The following is a 20,811-nucleotide window of genomic DNA, read 5'->3' as shown; positions in this document are numbered from 1 at the left end:
GCAGTCAGTAACGTCACAGGCCGGGGGTCACGTGACCAGTCAGCTGGTCTTCAGCCAGTGAGCCTGACACGCTACTGTTTACAAATCAGCGGAGCCCGAGTGAGCAGAATGAGGCTTCCTGCGTGATCCGAACAGGTACGTGAATAAAAACTGCTAACGCATTGCTTTTTGGTGCTAGTTCCTGAGCGTGCGGCGCAACTTTGTCTCGTTTAAAGCAGAAGCTGTGTGTGTGTTGGAAGTAATAACAGGGCCCCGAGTTGGCTCGCTAGGCTAATGTCATATTAGCCTTCCTGCTTCCTGTCGTTTCAACTCTTATTCAATCAACATGAAGAGCTTCAGCTGCCAGAGTAAGTTTAGTTCATATTTAGCTTTGCTAGCCGACGGACGATACAAGCTAGCTTAGCTGCTGTTTGGCGTTTTATTTTGCTTTTTTAAGCCCCCTCTGCTTCGATCATCTTCCTGGCAGCTCATTCGTGCTGCATCCCAGACGGACCCTGTGTACGTTTTGCTTCAATTTGGACAGACCTTGTCATTGATGTAAGTTACGATGTCAAAAAAATGTGGGGAAAAACAGCTAATCGTGGGTTTGCTAAGTGGAGGACTAACTATGGGTGAAAGATTCAGTGACTAGTTCAGGGCAGTGCAGAGGTTTGGTAACAGCTAACACCACCTGCCTGTGTAGTTTCGTGTGGTTTCACACATACTTCTCCACACTGCCAAGATGAAGTTCAGTACAAATGTCCGTGTGGGAATCTTTCTGTAGGACACCGTGGACTGCAGAAAGGCCGTTTGGACTAGAAAGGAGCGAGACCCGGGACTTAAACACACCGCCTGCTAATAATATTGGAGGAAATGTTCAGTACTTGCTGACTTGAGTGTTTCTGTGCATTCAGAGTTTCGTTCCCTTTAGTGCAATGCTTCCTAGCTGTTGTTGTTGTTGGTGTTTTTATTATTTTTGTTTAACTTGTGATCTTTTATATGAGGTTACATGTAAATGTCATTGAGTAGTCCAGGCAAGATGTCCCCTTAGTTTTATCTGAATAGCTTTTATCAGCGAAAAGGCACTTTAGAAATGCCCATTTTTTAGATTTACCTTGCGACTCTTTGTGGATGTCCTCTTCCCCCATGTTACTAACGAGTTGTCCATTTCAGTACAGACAGATGTCTGTCAGATTTTATCTTTGGTAATTAAATCTTTCAGGACCCAACAAGTTCTTGGAATTTTGGTAAGGCTAAGGTTCCAGACATGTTCTCAGTCTCTTGCAGAGCATGTGACCATAAAGGCTCTTGAGGCTCTCACTGTGTGCTGAAGTAGAGGCATGTGAGTTTGTTTAGCTGGGGTGTTTCGCTGTTGCTAAACTACAATCAGCTGTCTTGACTGAAGCTGCCATTGACAGTTCCTATTAGCGCTGTTTGCCGGATCCTCTTTGAATATTCATCCTGTAAAAGCAGTTTCCCCCCACATGAAACTGCTGAGACTCTTGTGGATCAGCTGTTACTGTTTATTACTACTTTTAAAAAAAACATCTGAATTTGAATGCGAAATGATAAAAAGCATATCCCTGAGCGGAGAGCAGAACTGTAGTTGCAGTTCAGTCAGATGTCTTCAAATGGAAATACTGCAGGCACTTCAGCAAAATGTTTAATACAACTGACTAATCTGGGTTTAGTTTCCAGCTTATCTAGCCTGGAATAAATAAATATATATATATATATATATATATATATATATATATATATATATATATATATATATATATATATATATATATATATATATATATATATATATATATATATGGATGATTTCCATGAAGTATATTTATTAGACATCAGTCTGCAGAGTCAGCTTTACATGTTGAAGTTGCCACACAGCACCAAGGTCCTGGGTTTGAATCCACCCCAGCTGGCCTTGACTTTTATAGAGTTTTCATGTTCTCCCCATCTCTCTGTGGGTTTTCTCCAGATACTCTGGCTTCTTCCCCCATAAATTAACCTAATTAATTTGGTTAACTAGTTAACGTAGTTATTAAGTCAGTTAACTAAGATCAATAAACTGGCAATCTGTTTAAGGTGTTAAGAGTAATATGTCTCTGATTACCATTGCTAGCTTTGATCTTGTGTCTTATAGGGACAACCAGAAATTGTGTAAACCTTTAAAAAAAAAAAAAAAGCAGCTTGGATGCTGCAACCATAGATGATATAAAAGCGTACCATGAGGTCATCGATCAACTTCTGAGTTCTTGAGATTACGGTTTTCCCTCTCACTGTTTTTCTTTTTCTTTTTTAAATTTACATGAAACACTTTATGTGTAACACCGAGGAGCCCTGCTCTCAAAAACTGACATAGATGTAACACTGTCTGCAAAGCTGCATTTAAGAAATAAGCGCTTAAAGTTTTTAAAACATATTTAGAGCCATGCCCGTACAGAACATGTCATCACCGGGTTGGTTGGTTGGTTGTGGTCAGTAGACTGTCACTTTTGCAGTAATTTGCTCTTCGTTGTTTGGCTGTTATCAAGTTAGAGCAGTTTTCCCATAGATTTCTACAGCACCAAAAGTGTTTTTGCGACCACAGATATCGCCATCTGGTGGTCTGAAGTTTGAATGCAGGTTGAAGGTCCTTCAGAAGTTACGTCTGTCTTTTTAATTGTCCGTCACTGAAACGCAAACTCAGCTGGATTCTTGGTTGGCGTTCTCTGGTACGCATGTCCAAAATGAGGTAATTTTGGAAACCACAATGTCATCGCTCAAATAGTGCACTGTGTAATAAAGGCAAGTGGACAGGAATCACTCATTGTTCTGGTTCTAATTTTAATTTAAACATGTTTAACTCTGGGGAGTCATTACCACTGCACAGCTCTCTGAAAGACAACCCATGTGCTTCATAGAACAGTTGCTTTGCTGTTGCCCAACTATCAGAGCAGACAGGCTTTCCCTGGAGGGCGGTAGTAAAGAGACCATCTAAAATGAGGCATTTCACACAGCTGGTAAAAGGAGGTTCTGCAGAAGTGTACAGTATGGTATGAAAACATGCCAAGATGTGGAAATCTGTTCTAGCAGACCCCAAAGATAAAATCATGAACCTATAGTTGCGCATACTGTGGGCTCTATTTAAAATGTGATGCTTCTTGGCTTAGATCAAATGGGAAGTGTTAGTCTGTGGTTTTTAAGCTCACTTTCAGACCGAATGTGTGTGATGGGAAATGAAAAGTGAACTGTTATGTTGCACGCCTTGTGGAAGACTATTAAGGATTGAGGTTTAGAGTGAGGCTGTATGCTTAATTTTGAAATCATTTCAGTGTGCTTCCCACAGTCCCGGGCATCAGCATAGCTCATTTGAAATCCCATCTTGGGTAAGAACTTAAAGAAGCCAAATCCTAAAAAATCTGCAAAACTAACACAGGATGATGTCACTGCTACAGTTTGAGTTTAGCTTTGCAAGCTTTTGTTAGCAATTCCCAGTAAGTGATCTTCTACCTCCGAACAGATGGACTCGCTGTTATTTGCCTGTTGATTTATTTATGCATTTCATTATGTATTGATTTGATTATTTCATGAAAGATTCGTGCTTTGAATTATTGAGGTGTCTCCAGGTGCCGTGGATTAAATTATGCAGAAGCTAATTTGCCTTGATTATTATGTAGTAAAGTTGGGATGTCATTTTATGTTCGACTCCGGGAAAAAGTAATGAAAGCAGCAGAAGGCTAAGAGAAGAGTCGCTTCAGGCAAGGCTGTGCTAACACGGCGAGGCCTCAAGACGAACACCCGCGTCATCTTTCACTCGCTCGGAAAGGCTTGCGGAGACACGCGCATAAGATATGCCTATGCAAAGAACAAGTAGGGATGAGTGATCTCTAAAGTTTAGAGTCACTTTTTACTTTTGGAAAGAAGAGACAAAGCGACGAATGTGACTACAAGACTGTAGGGAAAAGAATTTTCAAAGTACTTTGCATGAGTAATTTTGGTCACAGTGATCATATGAATTAATATTCTATGCAAGATGACTACCGCTTGTATTTGTATTCACTCAGGAGACTTTAAATCTTTCATGCCAATCTTTGAAAGCAGAAGATGCTATTATTGGAAACACCTATTCACACCATTCTTCTGGAGGGGGTTTGTTTTTTCCCATAGTTGTGGACTGGTGCCGATTATTTGATAGGATAATGTCCTTTTTAGGAAAGCAGGGAGGGGGGGAGCACACAGATTTAAGGAGAGCATTCGTCTTCGAGTAGAACAGATGTTCCCCGTGAAAACAGCCGCATACATTATGCATATAAAATAATTTCTATTTTGATGGCATGTGTAGCTAATTTATCAAGCAGTGTTTCATTCATCCACAATTATTAAATCGAAAGAAAACACAATGCTTTGTGGGCACGTGCTATTCTGTAGGCCTGCGCATTAGGCTAAACATATTCATAAACATGGAATAATCCCAAGCCGGATAAAGAACGAAGGCAGGATTGGTTAACCTAGATTGTGATGTCTCACGGAAAAAGTAAACTTCTCTCAGAAGTTGGCAGCGAGTACTTGGCTCACGGTTTACCTGGTCGGGATATTAATAGTGGGGTTTTTTGTTTGTGTTTTCTTGGGATTTATTTATTTATTTTTAATGAATCCATCTTTCTGTTCTGGTAAACCACTCAGTATGGCATTAAATCATTGGGAAATCTTTCTATTCATCCTCTCTTTTTAAGATGAATCAATTAATGTATTTCTATGTGAAAAATGAACATAGGGGGTGGGGGGAAACAAAGGAAAAGTTTCTCCTAACTTCTTCAAATTGTTTTCTTCGTATTATATGTTTGGTCGTTAATTTACAGTCAAAACAGAGAAAAACAATATTACATTATTATCACACGGAGATTAATTTGTGGTGTGATCAAAGAGGAAGGCACGGTGCCCGTTAAAATTAGAGTCATATCCATCATCGCCTTGAAGGTTGTCTCTTTGTGAATCTCAGCACCACGTCCAACATTCCTCCTGCATTTGGATCGCTCCCCGGAAGTCCCGTCCTGACCGCTCGCCAGAGCTGATTTTTGTTTCAGAAACACTGCTGTCCGTGAGCCACGCGAAGACAAGTTGCTTCACATTAAACATCAGTAATTAATGCATTAATTTGCCTACTTAATGACCTCATTAGCTTCACCAGTTATGTTCAATGTATCACAAAGAGCACCGTGGAACATCAGGCAGCTCAAGTGCTTCTTGTTAATTTCAGCCATTCTTCACTGACTGTAATCAATGTCAGTGTTTTATTTTATGTTAAGTTGAAAATAATACATTTGAAGGGAGACTATGCCATATCCCTTTGTGCGATTGCCACAGTGTAGGGGAAAAAGAAAAACTAAAAATACAACCCTGCTATTTTTTTTTCTTTTTTTTAAGCATTGCTTGAAACATTGACTTTTTCCTGACATACTACATTAATTTACTATATAAAGCATATTTCAGTAGTTTTACTCGCTGAAAATCAGTATCAAACTCAAAAAAGCAAATTTTGATCAAGTCGCTCCTTCATGAAAATACTTTTTGAGAAATAAATTGTTGGATTTATTCTTCACTATGAAATGCATCTGCAGTCACTTTAGTCTACGTCTTTAGTGCTGGGTGTTTCTACAAAGCATTTCTTTCACCAACGTCTTTTAATTTTCTTCCTATGCTGCCTACTTCTGCTCTACTGTATTATATTTCACTGAGTCATTTTTGGCCCTTTAGCAGCTTTGTCCTTCATTTCCCCTTTATTATCAGTCCTTCTCCCTCTACTTGCAGAAACGATCCTTTCCTTCTGAGTCTCAACTGACGAGAAACACAAAGCTGTGACAGTAAGTACCGAGATCAAATGGTGTGCTTGGAGAAACTTTGCTGATTGCGGTGGACTGATTTGCCAGCACTGTTATATAAAAAGAGGTCAGAGGCTACAATGTTCATGAAAAGTTGGCAAAGTCAGGACAGGTTCTGAAGCTGAAACTGAAGCTCTGTGTCCCTGTTAAAAGAAATAAGTTTAGTTTGTGCTTTAACACCAGGACTTTTTGGGAGATCGTGTTCAGTTATCTTTCTTCTTTATATCTTTCTCTTTTTTGCTCTTACCTGCTACCTCATTCTCCAGGTCCAGCTGGGTCGCAGTCATGCAGCATCCCAATTTTGAGACCCGCCATCCACTCCAGAGTGAAGATCATCAGGAGACAGGTTTTGACGCGCTCCAGAGTTTCAACAAGAATGAAAACAGTATGTCAACTTTCAGTTAAGACTTCCAAACCTCTGTTATAGATAACACCTGTAACCATTTCCCCTTCCTTGGACCAAGACCCACATCATAATATACCAATGCTGCAGTCCTTTTGGGACTTACAGGCTCACAACAATGGAGATGATAAGTTTAGGTTCATTCTGGAGATGATTAAAAAGAAAATTTTGAGCTGACTGAAGTGTGAGTCACAGATGTGGCTTGCGACACCCCCAGGCTGAGTGTGTTTTTTATGTTAACGTGTGACTGAAAGAAAACGTTGGTGGCTGGCATGTTGTGGAACTGATGAATATTCATACTGAGCGTCCCTGTGGAGCGATCCACTCCTGTAACTAATGCTGATAGACAGCTCTCCAACTTCAATGCATGTTCACCTGCAGGCCAAATTAGACTTATTACGGCCAATAAAGAAGAAACAGAGTATGTTACTTTACTTCCTTTAATCACCTTCTCTGCTCCCCTTTTTGCTCTACTGCGTGCCTTGTAAAAGAATAACTGATGGGTTATTGTGATGCAGTAAAATTGTCTAAGTATGCATTTTTGTTGCTCTGTCATTGCCTCGTCTAAAAAAAAAAATATATACACACACACAAATTGATTTCTGCTTTGACGCCCTAGCACTTGTTGTTTACATCTCCCCCTTGTGGCTGTGTCTGTTCTCAGTAGGAGGATCTCTTGACAGCAGCACTTTGGAGTCTCATTCTACCTTTCTCTCATATAGGTGAGTTATTCCATTAATATCCCTTCATGGTGGTATCGTGAACTCGCGGCCCACTTCTCTTAGCTTCTTATCTTGTTTGTTTACTGCTTGATGACACAAGTTGCCCAAGTTGAGTTGAAGCTGGTAAATCCCCTCATGCTTTGCCTCCACCACCCCCTCCCCAATGCAGGAAAGAATGGGACGACTTGTTTCTCAACAGTAATTACCTGGCCAGGATCCGGCAGGCAGGCATCAATGGGCGGCTGAGGAGCAGCCGCTTTCGGAGTGTGTGCTGGAAGGTAACTGCCAGTTGGATCAAGCGGTCCTATCGAGTTTGATTAAGGGGGCTTTGGCAAATTCCCTGTCACAGAAAAGGGAAGTTGTGGTGGCTTACAGACTTTTTCCTCAGTGGATATAACAGCCTCGAGCGTAGTTCTGAAAGGGCTGATTTTTCTGCATGTTAGTGATTTCTCAAAGATGAACTGTTGCATGGACTGATATGTGCATTGCATGTCTATAGCTGTACCTGGAGGTTCTTCCAGAGGATAAAGAGCAGTGGATAAACAAGACAAAGGAGCTCCGGGCCCAGTATGAGAAGATCAAGGAGATGGTGAGAGCACCCATCTGTGGCCAGTGTGGTTCTAAGATATAAATGTTCTCCATTAACCTCACTGCTCATTCATATGTAGAATTTATAGCTGCTTATATCCTGAAACACGGAGCATAATATGCAGCCCATGAGGGAAAAAACTGATCACTTATCAAATCATCAAAGGTTGTAACTAATTGTTGTGCATTATTGTTGTTTTGTTTTGTTTTTTTCTGTCACAGCACATTACCAACCCCCGCAAGGCCGCAGGCCAGCAGGACCTTGTGGTGAACAACCCACTGTCCCAGGATGAGGGGGTGAGTTTTCTCCACAAATGTTTCATGGTTATGTGCAAAATATGACCCTGACACTTTGACACTTTGTGACCTTCTAATAATTATTGATACTGTCAATGACATATTGGTTTTTAACATATAGATTTACACACATTGTCATTGTAATGACAACAATCTCTTCCCTTGATTTTCTGAATGTAATTTTTTTTTCTGTCACATCCAGAGTTTGTGGAATAAGTTCTTCCAGGATAAAGAGCTAAAGGGAATGGTCAAGCAGGATGTGTTGAGAACGTAAGTATCTCTGTTACTATTTGCTTATTTTATTTTATTTTTCTGTTATTAACATGGCAGGAAAAAAAAATTGCTCTTTTTGTATTTGGATTAGATTCCCTGAGATCCGATACTTCCAGGATGAAGATGTGAGGACCAAGCTGACTGATATTCTCTTCTGTTATGCCAGAGAAAATGAGCAGTTACTGTACAAACAGGTAACATTCAACATCGTCCCGTGTGTTTGTTCAACAAGCTCACACAGAACAAAATGCCTTTGTAACCTAAGCATTACAAGTGTCTGTAACAGGTGCCAGCCTGTGAATAGATGGCCAGCATAGCATCTTTTTTACAAACTGGAAGTGACACATGGCTGAGTAGTGGCTAACAATATCTAAATTAAACCTGTCATGACGGATTAGAAACCTCGTGCATCACTATTAAAGAAAGACTGACCACAATTGAACTGTATTTGTTTCCTCTCCCTTCTGCCTTTTATGCATCTTACATTCTCTCTGCCTCTGTCTGCTTTTCTGTCTGTAGGGGATGCACGAGTTGCTGGCTCCCATAGTGTTTGTGCTGCACTGTGACCATCAAGCCTTTCAGCATGCCAGTGAGACGGCCAGCCCCAGGTCAGTTTGCATTTCACTGAAAAGCCATTAACACCTTCAGACCTGCTTCTCTGATGACAACATATTTTTTGTATTTATTTGTCCAAAGATTAAATTGAAAGATTCTCACTTTTTTCAGTGAGGAGATGAAGTGTCTGTTAGACCCAGTGTACCTCGAGCACGATGCCTAGTAAGTATCAGCCGATTAAAAGGGTTCAGAATAAGAAATGTTTATACTTTTAAAAAATCTCACTACATTTATCTTTGCCTCTCTCTGTAGTGCCATGTTCTCGCAGCTAATGGAGACAGCAGAGCCGTGGTTCTCCAGCTTTGAAAGGGAAGTGAGGAAGGTCTGTTCTAATTTGAAAAACTACTTTTGACACTGAAATTGATTGTAGATTGTAACACAATACCAGCTGATTGCACTGTCATGAAGACATGACATTATATTAACGCTAAATTACAATGTTGAAGAGCTCAGTCCTGGTTAATTTGACCACTCAGGTGGTTACCATGGTAGCAGCAATTGCATTTTTATTACTATAGTGAACATAGGACGAGAGGCTTCGTTGTCAGAAATGCAGACGAGCAGCTGGATCTGTTTGATGTACCCAACCGATTTGTGGCACAAGTGCAGGAACAAACAGAAACCATGATTATCACTGACTGTCAGTCAAATTGTTACTTAAAACACTTCATGTTTTGTGAACTTTTTTATTAGTTTTTTTTTCTTTTTCCACTCCAAATTAAGCAGACTGTAGAGGCTCTTCAAAGCTCTTAGAGACAAATTTGCAATATAAGACTTTATACTTTCGCAGATATCTAATCAGCCAATGACATGGCAACAACTTGGTGCAATTAGGTTTGCAGACATTGTCAAGTTGACCTGCTGAATTTCAAACGGAGAATCAGAATGAGGAAGAAAGGGGATTTCAGTGACAGCCAAATGGGCTGGTCTGTGTTTCAGAAACGGCTGCTATGCTGGGATTTTCCCGCATGCCCATCTCTAGAGTTTACAGAGAATAGTCTGAAAAAGAGAAAATACCCAGTGAGCAGGATTTCTCTGGGCAATAATTTCTTGTTGACATCAGACATCAGAACAGAATGGCCAGACTGCTTTGAGCTGATGGGAGGGGAACTGTAGCCTGATTCGACAAGTCTCAATTTATGCTGCAACATTCAGATGTTATGCTCTTTCATGTTGGTGTAAACAACTTGCAAACATGAATCTAACCTACCATCTAAGAACAGTTTAGTGTGGGGAATTAGTTTTTTTTTTTTGTTTTGTTTTTTTGTTGTTGCCTTTGCGCCACTGTCATTGCGAGCATCACTTAAAGTCCACAGCCTACCTCAGTATGGGCACAATGTGCCGATCTTCTGACGACTGCTTCCAGCAGCATAAGACATCATGTGACCTCAGCCCATCTCAAACTGATGTCATGGCCATGACAATGACTTCACTGTACTCAAATGCCCTCCAGTCACCAGATATCCTCCTATCCTGTTAATATGAATCAAAAGATCTAATAATTAAACTCCACCTTATTGAATTAAATAAAGTAAAGCAAGTAAACTTAACAAAACTCAGAATAGCATATCCTCCCAAAAGGATACTGCAGCTCCTCATTGTTGCTGATTTTCCTCATTTATGTTTGCATGAAGATGTTTCAGTTGTGATGGAACAATCTGCTTCCCCAGGGTAAAGAAGAAATGCTGACCACCATCCCATTCGCTCGACCCCAGGATGCAGGGCCATCTGTTGCCATAGTAACCAAAGTCAACCGCATCCAGGACCAGCTGGTGAAGAAGCACGATATCGAGCTGCACATGCATCTCAATCGGCTGGAGATCGCCCCGCAGATCTACGGGATGTCAGTATTTACATCTTTGGGCAGTCTGACTTTTTTTTTTTTTCCTGATCCACTGCTGGACACAAATGCAGTAAAGCCTTTTTTTTTTTTTTTTTTTTTTTCTGTGTCTTTAGCCGGTGGGTTCGTCTGCTGTTTGGCCGGGAATTTCCTCTTCAGGACCTGCTGGTGGTGTGGGATGCCCTTTTTGCTGATTGTATCACTCTGGACCTTGTGGACTACATCTTTGTGGCCATGCTGCTCTATATCCGAGATGCTCGTACGCACCATTTATTACTTAAATAATCCAATAATGCCATGTGTTGTCTTTGTAGCATGTAATTTCGTAAGACATACATAAGTGGAAAACTGTGAATTACTCCGGCTCATTTAGTTAGACAGAGTTATATTACTTCGGACTACAATTGATCTTTTCATATAAATAGCATAGACTGCAGTTCTGCTTGTATAAGTGCTACTGTTATGCCAATGAGCCAAAATGTAACACAATGCAATTTCAGTCTGCAGTTAATGAAGCTTGTCCATTCGCACTTTTTTTCTTTTTTTTTTATATATGAAAATAAGTCTGCAACTTCTCTTTTTTTTTTCTTTTTTTTTTTAATTTATTTATTTTTTTTATTCTGATATTTTGTGGACTCTTTTTGTTTAGCTTTGTTTTTCTTGGAATGCAGAGTCTAGTCTGTGACAAATAAGTCAAATAGAAAACACTAAGGAAGTGAGACTACAGCTTGAAACACTCTTGGTGATTCACACTTGATTAAAGCAAAGCACAAGCTGTTACCAGATTTTTATTTTTATTTTTTTAAGATTCTTCTTAAATCTGTTTTTCTTTTTTTAGTAATTGCTAGCAACTTCCAGACATGCCTGGGCCTCCTAATGCACTACCCCCCAATAGGAGACATCAACTCTCTGCTGCAAAAGGCTCTGTTCCTTCGAGATCCCAAAGTAAGTTATTATACCAGCGTACTTAACTAGAAAAATAATACATGTTGGTTTTGCTGATAGAATTGACAGTTGGTGATGTAAGTCTCTATAAAAGTGCTGATGTGTGTTATGCGCTCACGTGTCTCTTTCACTGTCTAACTGGTCACAGGTTAAAATGGGGAAGAGAGAAAGAGACTCATGATCAAAATCAGAACAAACTTACAGTTAAACAAGCTCTCTTCTAGCAGCTTTTATCAAGTACTTACTGTAAAGGCGATGCCTCACTCAAAACAAGTTGCCTTTTGTCCCCATCACAGAGGAAGTAGAAGTTTTGCAGAAGTGAAAGACTCATATGCACAGTGGGCTAAAATCCTCGAGCAACACACTTTTAGCAAGGACCAAAAACCTTTTTGTGGTGTTGTTGTACTCTCAGAAAGCGCTTTGGTGTAAAAAGTGAAGTTAAAATTGGCAGCAAGTATTTTAGTTTCTCATGCTTGAGAGGTTACATTTTAATGTCGGGGCACTTACAGTAAATACAGGAAACGCAGGTGTAGTCAATGAAGCGGTCACTGCAGTTAATGACAAGTAGTCGTAGCACAAATATAAGTGCATTTTAATCTTTGTGTGTAACAAATAGGCCTCTGTGTTTATGTTTGTATGTTTAATGTACAATTAAAACACATTAATCTTAAACTAGCACCCCTTGCATATCAGAGTTTATGGTTGGGTTAGTTAATGTTCAGCTCAGCAGTGCATGTTTCATGGTCTTTGCAACAGCACTTCACTCGTTCCACATTTTGTCATGTTTACAACCTTATTTAAAATGGATGAAATAAATTTTTCACCTCAATGTCCTAAACACAATATCCTCTAATGGCAAAGGGGAAAACATTTTCTTCCAATTTTTGCAAATTTATTAAAAACAAACATACAACATGTATATAAACAGTCACAGCCTTTGCTTAATATTTTGCTGAAGTACAGTTGGCAGCAATTACAGGCTCAAGTCATTTTTAGAATGGTGGCTTATTTTTGGACAGCTTCTCTCATTCTTCATTGCAGAAGCTCTCAAGGTCATGGTGGGGAGCATTGGTCCTCAGCCATTTTCAGATCTCTCCAGAATGTTAAGTCGGTTCAAGTCTAGGTTCTGGCTGGAACATTAACAAAGGAAAGAGACCCCCCTTCCCCTGCCAGTCTGAGGTTTAAAGTGCTCTTGAGCAGGATATCATCAAGGATGTCTCTGTACATCACTGCATTCCTCTTGACCTTGAGTAGCCTCCCAGCTCCTGAAAAACATCCCAATAACATGATGCTGCCACCACAGTGCTTCATTGTAGGGATAGTATTGGTCAGCTGATGAACAGTACCTGGTTTCTTCCAGACATGACTCTTGGCATTCAGGGCAAAGAGTTCAAGCTTGGTTTCATTAGGCCAGAGAATTTTTTTTTTGTTGTTTCTCATGGTCTGAGAGACTTTCAGGTGCTTTTTGCCTTCAGGTGGGCTGTCGTGCCTTTTACTGAAGAGAGGCTTCTGTATGGCCGCTCTGTTACAGGCTTGACTAGTGGAGTGTGGCAAATTGGCCGGGCGGCCAGTTATACCTGGTGGTTCCAAACTTCTTCAATTTACATATAATGGCAGCACGGTGGCACGGTGGTTAGCACTGTTGCCGCACAGCAAGAAGGTCCTGAGTTCAATTCCACCATCAGGCTGGGGTCTTTCTGTGTGGAGTTTGCATGTTCTCCCCGTGTTTGCGTGGGTTCCCTCCGGGTACTCCGGCTTCCTCCCAACGTCCAAAGACATGCAGCTTGTGGGGATAGGTTAATTGGATAATCCAAATTGTCACTAGGTGTGAATGTGAGTGCAAATGGTTGTCTGTCCCTGTGTGTTGGCCCTGCCACAGACTGGCGACCTGTCCAGGGTGTACCCTGCCTCTCGCCCTATGACAGCTGGGATAGGCTCCAGCGCCCCCCGCGACCCTGAAAAGGATAAGCGGAAGCGAATGGATGGATGGAGGTCACTCTGCTTACTGTGACTTTCATTGCTGCAGAAACTGTACTCTTCCGCAGATCTGTGCCTCAATACACTCCTGTCTCTGAGGTCTACAGACTTGGACTTCATGGCTTGGTTTGTGCTCTGAAATGGACTGTCAACTATGGGACCTCATATAGACAAATGTGGGCCTTTCCACACCATGTCCAATCAACGGAATTTACCACAGGTGGACTCTAGTGGCAGATGATCAGTGGAAATGGGATGGACCTGAGCTCAGCTTTGATGATAAATGCAGTGGAAAAAAACTTCCAATGTAAAAGTCCTGTCCTGAGTTTGATTACGAAAATCCTAAAATGGCACAATGATGCAACTGCAAGACAGTTAAAGTAAAAACAGAAGTACTTGTGCACTTGGTAAATGTGAAACTATGTGAAGTGCAAAACTCTGGTCTAGTTTGGAAATCCAAAAAAGACCTGATACATTTTTGCCAAGATTTCCCCAGCCCTGACCATACTTTTCCTGTCATACACTTGTTTCTTTCCTCCTGCGGTCTTTCTGATTTTTGTTCACTTAACCAGAGGTCTGCTGTGCTGTTACTTCTCCCACGCAGAACGTTTGTAGTTGTACCGTTTTAGTTGCATGTAAGCTCGACGTTGTTGTGTGAACAAGTTAAATCAGCACGGAGTCTTTGACCTTAGCGAACACCTCACCTAAATTATCTTTTGTTCCTCGTCCAAATTCATTGACCTGTATACTGAACAACTCCACCAAACTCCTGTTCACCACTCTCCTGAGATGAAATTTCAGGAAGGTGTTGATCTGACATGACAGTGTTACCCCCAGATGAACAGCCATGTCAAACCAGGTCAACATCAGATTTATACCTGGAGGGTGGTTGGGGAGGGTTCATCCCTAATAACAGTGCAAGAAGGGGCATGGTGGAGGTTTGTTGCTCATAAGTACTAACTCAGAAACATATATTGACTTATTTATGTAGTCATGCATGTGCACATATTTTCGGTTGACTTGTTTACTGTGAGATTACTTGTTTGTTGTGCACAGCAGAGGTTTTTAATCTGTCTTGTTAAAGTTGTTAACAATAACAGTTTAAGCTTAAGTTATTGTTTTTGTAGAACAACCCGCGACCTATGAACTACCACTTCCAGCAGAACCTGGATTACTACAAAACAAAGGGAGCTGACCTGATGAACAAGACACGGTAAAATAAGGCACAGCCTTGTCTTTGAATGGACCTGACATTGCGCACACACATGGGTATAAACATATGGGGCATGCATACATACATGCATGCATCCAGGACAAAAATGCATGTTTCCAATTCAAAATTAATTGGACAAACTAAGATATTTTAAAATATAAGGAATGTTTTTAATACTTTCCAGTCAAAGACTGCCTGAAGTTTATAACCCAACCCTCACCAAATGCTGCGTTTCCTCCCTTGAGATGCTCTGCCAGGTTTTTACTGCAGTCTCCTTCAGTCGCTGCTTGTTTGTGGGTCTCCATTTAATTTTGTATTTAATAACTGAAAGGTTATTAGGTTGTGATGAGGTGACTGTCTTGGTATTCTTTAGATCATTATCCATTTGCATTGTAAAGCACCATCTGACCAGTCATGCTGCTTTTATTTGAATCTTATCTGAGAGCATCACCCTGTGGTGAAGTTCAGACCAAAGAAAATGAAAATTTTGTCTTTGTCCAGAAAATTATGGACTCAACTGTATCACATACAATATGGGTTACATTAGTGGCCATTGATAAAAATTGCTTTAGTTTAGTTATGTGCAAGTAATCCCAGTGAGCCAAAGGTTCAGACTGCTGTTTCAAACTACCCCCCCCTCTATTCTGGGCTCTATATAACGCCCATGACAGCTTGCAGAACTTTGAACCTTCACACATAAATGACAGATGGGTCCATTTGACTCGAACATGGCTACAGTTTTCAGTATTTATCATTATTTATATATTCACATTAAAAATGTGTCTATATGTATAAAATACTAAAATTGCTCCTGCACTGATCCTTATGTTTTATTAAAGCATAACCTTACCTTGTAAGTCCACTCGCCATTAGTCATTTTATTTCCTGCTTTCTATTCGGACATGTTCTTTCACATGAGCACATTCTTTAGGTCAGTGAAACTGTATAAAAGTAATATAAAATAGGCAGTGTTTGTAGGCTCCCTTGTGTGCATGAGACAAGAATGCGGTCATTAAAAAAAAACCTCAGATGAGCTATTAGAAATCAGACCTCCACTCGGAGCATTAAAGTTTTATAGGGTCTAAAACTACCTTAAGATCTGCAGTCGTTAATATTAAGAACGAGATGTCAATTTATGTTATTGTGCTGGGTAATCCAGGTTTTAAATTCTGGGATAACTGTTTTGCATTCAAGAATTGAGCACCAAAAAAAACCCCTCTCATGAGCCATTTTATAGCATTTGTTTTGTCTTTGAGACTTCTCAGGCTAATCCCAGATTTCTGGAAGCAGGGTTTAATTTTTCTATCTTATAAAATATAAACCTCTGGATACCTTGAAGGTAGAACATTTGTTAAATAATGCTAAAAGTAGTAGTTTGGAAAATCTTCTGGTAAAGATGAGATCAGGTGAAGTGTCTCATATCCTTTTCTTTCTAGCTCTGGCTCTACAAAAGCTGCTCCACTCAACATCAACAAGGTCTCCAGCAGTCTGCTCAACTTCGGCAGGAAGCTCATTGCTCCAGCTATGTCTGGTGCGTCTATTTCACCAATCAACAGCGAGGTACACTCCTCCTCTTCCTCCTCCTCGTCCACCTCCCCGGCCTCGGCCCCTACGCCCATCTTACCACACCTGCTGGCAGATCCGTCAGCTCCGACGCAGACCCAGGGCCAGGCCCAGACTCAGCACTATCGCCTGCTCAAGTCTGAAAGCATGCCTGTCCACCTGAGCAAAGGTGAGCACAAGTAGTCAAAACAGAAATGTTCCAGATTTGTGGCAGGACAGATGTGATGACATCCTTCTTACCATCTACTAGTTGGTGTATTATGTACCCGGTGAATTACCCTTACACCCTTTTTAACACTGGTTGTTGAAGTTTGTTCAGCCTTTTGGTTTGTGTGGTTATGGCAGCATCGGCTTTGACTCTCCTGTCTGTTAGATGGCGTTTCAGGTGGAGTGTCTCAGGCCTCAGCCCAGACTCACAGTGACACACAAGGTAACTGCTGTCATGGCAACTGCTTGTGTGACATGCCCGCCCTTATTTGTCCGTGCTTTCATCACTGCCAGCCCATTTCTAAGCATCCTGCATGTTGTACGCCGTTTGCTCACCTGTCCCTGCTGTTGGTGTGCCAAATGTTACCATAAACAGACATGAGTGTGTGCTGCATGTGATTTTCAACTGTGACCACCAGAGGGAGATCACAGCTCGCTGCATCAGTGCAGATGATGGCATAGGCATCACTAGTGAGCTGCGACATCTCTCATCAGTAGTGCTAAGACTGTGTCCTTTAAAAAACCGAACAAAAAAACCTGTCAGCAAGTTTCTGTTGTTGCATCACTGTAGCTGTAAACCCCTATTTGTCGTGTGTGTGTGTGTGTGTGTGTGTGTGTGTCAGCTTGCTGTTTAGTCTGCAGTGACAAAGAAAAATGCATATCTAATGACTCATTATAGACCAACAGATTTGCAGTCAATTAATAACTGCAAAAGTCTGTTATTAATTGATTACTTACATTTGCATTTAATTGCTGCATTAATGAGCATCATTCTCTGAGCAGCAGGGACTGCGCCTCTCCAATCAGCTCCTGCTTTGCTCTGTGGTGAGGGGCACTGCTGCAGATTTGCATTATCTAAAAACAGATGATGACATGAAAGCTAAAAACTCTAGGAAAGGAAATATAACAGACAGACTCATTAGCACTACTAGACACTTTTATTTATCTATCTATTTATTTATTTATTTATTTATTTATTAATTAGATGCACTTGGGGAAAAAATCATTTATCATTTAAAACACAATGTATGTCTTTTTTGATTGTGAATTCATGAATACATGAATTCACAATTTCTACATCTCATTCAGCACGGGGGGAAAAATCTGCAATTCCAGCTTGACAGTCCAGGTTTCAGTCTTGTCTTGCACTTAGCTGTTTAATATCTTTCTAAATTACCGATATTGATGAGATTTGGCCTCCATAAATAGGGTTCTTCATAGAGTTTAAAGGAACAATAGTTTCTTTCATGTTTATTTCCTGTGCAGGTTGTTCTCCCGTAAATTCAAATAAGGTGACGTCCATAGGTTTTCAACTTCCTAGTGTTACTAATAAAAATGTCTGTCTGTGCTTCTTAGGCCAAAGCTCGAGGACGGTCAGCTCCTCTACAAGCATAGAAAGCCTCTCTGGTGGCCGTGGTCAATCCACCGCCTCCCCGCCTCTTCCCCCATCCAGAGGGAGTGATGTCAGCACTTCATCCCCGCCCCTCTCCGCCACCAAGAAGGAGTCCTTCTTTAACATCACTCGCTCGCGCTCCCACAGCAAGACTATGGGCAAGAAAGAGATGGTAAGTCTTTTTAATTTTCTCTCACAGCTTTAACCATAATCCCTTCTTTGTAGGGTTTCCTTCAGTTTCCAGTTTTCTCTGTTTGTGTTTGTGGGATCAACAGGAAGAAGACCTGGAAGCCCAAGTCTCTTTCCTGCAGGGCCAGATCAACGACCTGGAGGCCATGAGCAAATACTGTGCTAAGATGATGAACACACACATCTGTAAGTTCAGCCACACATGGTTACATGGCTTAAAAAAAAAAACATTCAGTCTAATTCCACTCGTGTGTCAGCGTCTGCTGCAGGTTATATTTTTGTCTAACTTAAATTTGTAAATTTCTAATTTTGCTAAAAATTTACTGACTATAATAATACTGTTTATGTTTTCGAATTGTAATATAGTGATAGTAATATAGTCGATTTTTGTGGCCGATCAGTGCCTGACCACTCATTGTTCCTCTAGGTAAAATCCAGGAAGTGATTCTCCAAGAACACATCGAGAAAGAGGATGAGGTCCTGGTCTCACTGGCTGGACTCAAACAGGTGACTGTGTGAGCAGATGCTATAAGTGTGTATTCATTTTTGTGATGTCCCTTTTATAATCATATTCACTAACTCATCTCTGTGGCCTCCTTCTCCCTGTCAGATTAAAGACATCCTAAAGGGAGCGCTGCGCTTCAACCAGAGCCAGCTGGAAGCTGAGGAGAATGAAGAAATCACCATTGCTGACGATCACTACACGTCCACAGCAGCAGCAGGTGAAACTGTTCTAAGCACCAGCAGCCTCCACAGTGGCCAGCAACAGCAGGCAAACATCAGGCCGAGCAGGGACTCCGAGCTGGAAGGGAGCGCGAGCATGGACGAGAAGGAGGAGGAGCAGGCCATGACACCATTTGATCAACAGGTCAGCGTTTTTCCTGTCTGCGTAAATTATTGCTCTGTACCTCTGCCAGCTGTATTGGCATCAAATACAGTTTAACGTTCACTCCATACAGGATTATGTTTCGTCGTCTGTTCTGCTGTTTGACCCTTTGATCCCAGGATTCATTCATTTTAAATCCTAATCCCTTTCATGTCTGCAAGTCTGTGTTCAGAGTGGTTTTGTATCTTTCCAGGATTATGGTGTGTCATGCTAAATCTGCTCTCCTAAGAATTATACCATTTCTGAATGATACCGCCGAGCACAGCAAGTTTATCTCAAAACACTCAGCTTTAGGCCAAGGCAAGCGTGATCTCACACTTTAGGCATTTATGCAGTTTTAAAAAAAGATTCTTGCATGCAGGTGGCGTCTTCTCTGGGGTTGGAGGGCAAAAACTGGGACGATTACATCCTTATTTCCCAGGACGGAGACCTACACGCCGAAACTGGAGGAAGGTCTGCATCCGAGCGCACTCCTCAAATCAGACGGGGGCGTGGCATGGTGCGGATGGAGCCTGAGGGTGCGGCTGGAACTTTCCAAGATCCCCTAATGGCAGGCACCACCTCAGGTTCCTCCAGCCCAGATGAAGGCTCCACCCACAGCAAGGACTCTGACTTTACCATCGTTAACCCGAACGACCTGTGAACGTGTTAAATCACCGCCCTATTCCTTCACCTATACCCGTTCTGGTTCATATCCATTCAGCGGGGTTTGATCAGAGAAAGGTGACCTGGAATTGGTGAGGGGACTTTAGGTCAATGGTGAAACTGAAACTGCTCTCAACATAGAAATTGAACACCTGGACTGTGACACTTGTGTCACAAATGCCCGATACTCTCTCTTTAATCTGTGCCACTTCAGTCCTGTCTGAGCTGATGCTGTATGCTGTCTCATCTCCTTATTATGCTGGGCCTTTTTAGTGGGTACAATCTAACCTCATCCGTCACTCATGATTTGTAGTTCCCTGCTCTACAGAGAGAGGGCGCCATTGAACTGCTTACCCTGTCACTACAAGATGATTCTAAAGAGTTGGACCTGAAACTGCAGTTTACCTTCAGGAGGGGACTCCTTTTCTCTTACTGTAATGATTGAGAGTGTGGAGCTGTTGTTCCTCGTGAATGTGGAGCTCTGGCCACACCTCTGCCTGTGTTCTGTCTGCGTGTATGCCTCTAAAGAGGAAGCGCTCTGCCCTGATACTCGAAGGAAAGAAGGATTGTGTCGTCCTGTCACTTGTTGAGGGCAGCTTTCTCCCCCCCATAAACCAGTGCCTCTGACCGTTATTCTTCTCAGCCAAACAAAACCTAACTCTGTGATCTTTTTTTTTCTTTTTTCTTTTTTTTTTCTTTTTTTTTATTTAAGAAAACTCTTTTAAAGAAAACTGTTTTGTTTTTATTTTTAACCCTTTAGTGCTTTAATTTCCCTGGTGTATATGATTAAATTATGGAATAAATCTCCTTTACCTTTGTTTTAAAATTGATTCCAATATGGACAATTCAGTGTCTGTTATCTTTGCTCACGTTACAGGTAAGTTGTTCTCGTGTTCTGTGGCAAAATTACACAAAGCAGCACACAAAGAATGTTCCTCTATAGCTGCCTATTCAGCCTAATTAACTCTAGACCAATAAAACTACATTGCTCTTGCTAAAACGCTGAACTTCTAGTGTCTTCTTTGGATTACTTGCTCTCAAGACTTTGAGTTAACACATTGTCCTGATTGGATAGCAGCAGTAAAAAGCAGACAGGAAGTGTGGGTAAATGGAGTAGGAGCATAACAACTGAACCATGGATTCGCAGCTAATGGTATTATTACGTATGCTGTGTACTTTGAGCAAATTTTGCAGAGATATCAGTCT

General features: G+C 41.2%; 1 protein-coding gene across 6 annotated transcripts; it reads left to right on the top strand.

Moving 5' to 3' along the window:
• Positions 1–18: 18 nt before the first annotated feature.
• On the top strand, positions 19–20,605 carry tbc1d5 (TBC1 domain family, member 5). 6 transcript variants are annotated; one of them, XM_082520805.1, is made up of 23 exons: positions 19–135; positions 5,779–5,831; positions 6,116–6,234; positions 6,920–6,974; positions 7,144–7,252; positions 7,474–7,563; positions 7,785–7,859; positions 8,062–8,129; positions 8,224–8,326; positions 8,652–8,740; positions 8,859–8,909; positions 9,000–9,069; positions 10,418–10,590; positions 10,704–10,846; positions 11,426–11,532; positions 14,637–14,722; positions 16,159–16,454; positions 16,659–16,715; positions 17,849–18,057; positions 18,161–18,260; positions 18,502–18,581; positions 18,685–18,942; positions 19,322–20,605. In XM_082520805.1, the coding sequence occupies exons 3-23, from the start codon at positions 6,135–6,137 to the stop codon at positions 19,601–19,603; spliced, it is 2,601 nt and encodes an 866-aa protein (XP_082376931.1). In that variant the 5' UTR covers positions 19–135; positions 5,779–5,831; positions 6,116–6,134; the 3' UTR covers positions 19,604–20,605. The 6 variants fall into 6 exon arrangements, with proteins under 6 accessions (XP_082376931.1, XP_082376928.1, XP_082376933.1 ...); XM_082520802.1 differs by having other exon boundaries at positions 6,917–6,974; XM_082520804.1 differs by lacking the exon at positions 19–135 and adding an exon at positions 182–347 and having other exon boundaries at positions 6,917–6,974.
• Positions 20,606–20,811: the final 206 nt, after the last annotated feature.

The sequence above is a fragment of the Aulonocara stuartgranti genome (assembly GCF_965226115.1).
Source record: "Aulonocara stuartgranti genome assembly, chromosome: 22".
NCBI lineage: Eukaryota > Metazoa > Chordata > Actinopteri > Cichliformes > Cichlidae > Aulonocara > Aulonocara stuartgranti.
Note: the sequence above shows the minus strand (reverse complement) of the source record. Positions and strands in the feature narration are given on the sequence as shown.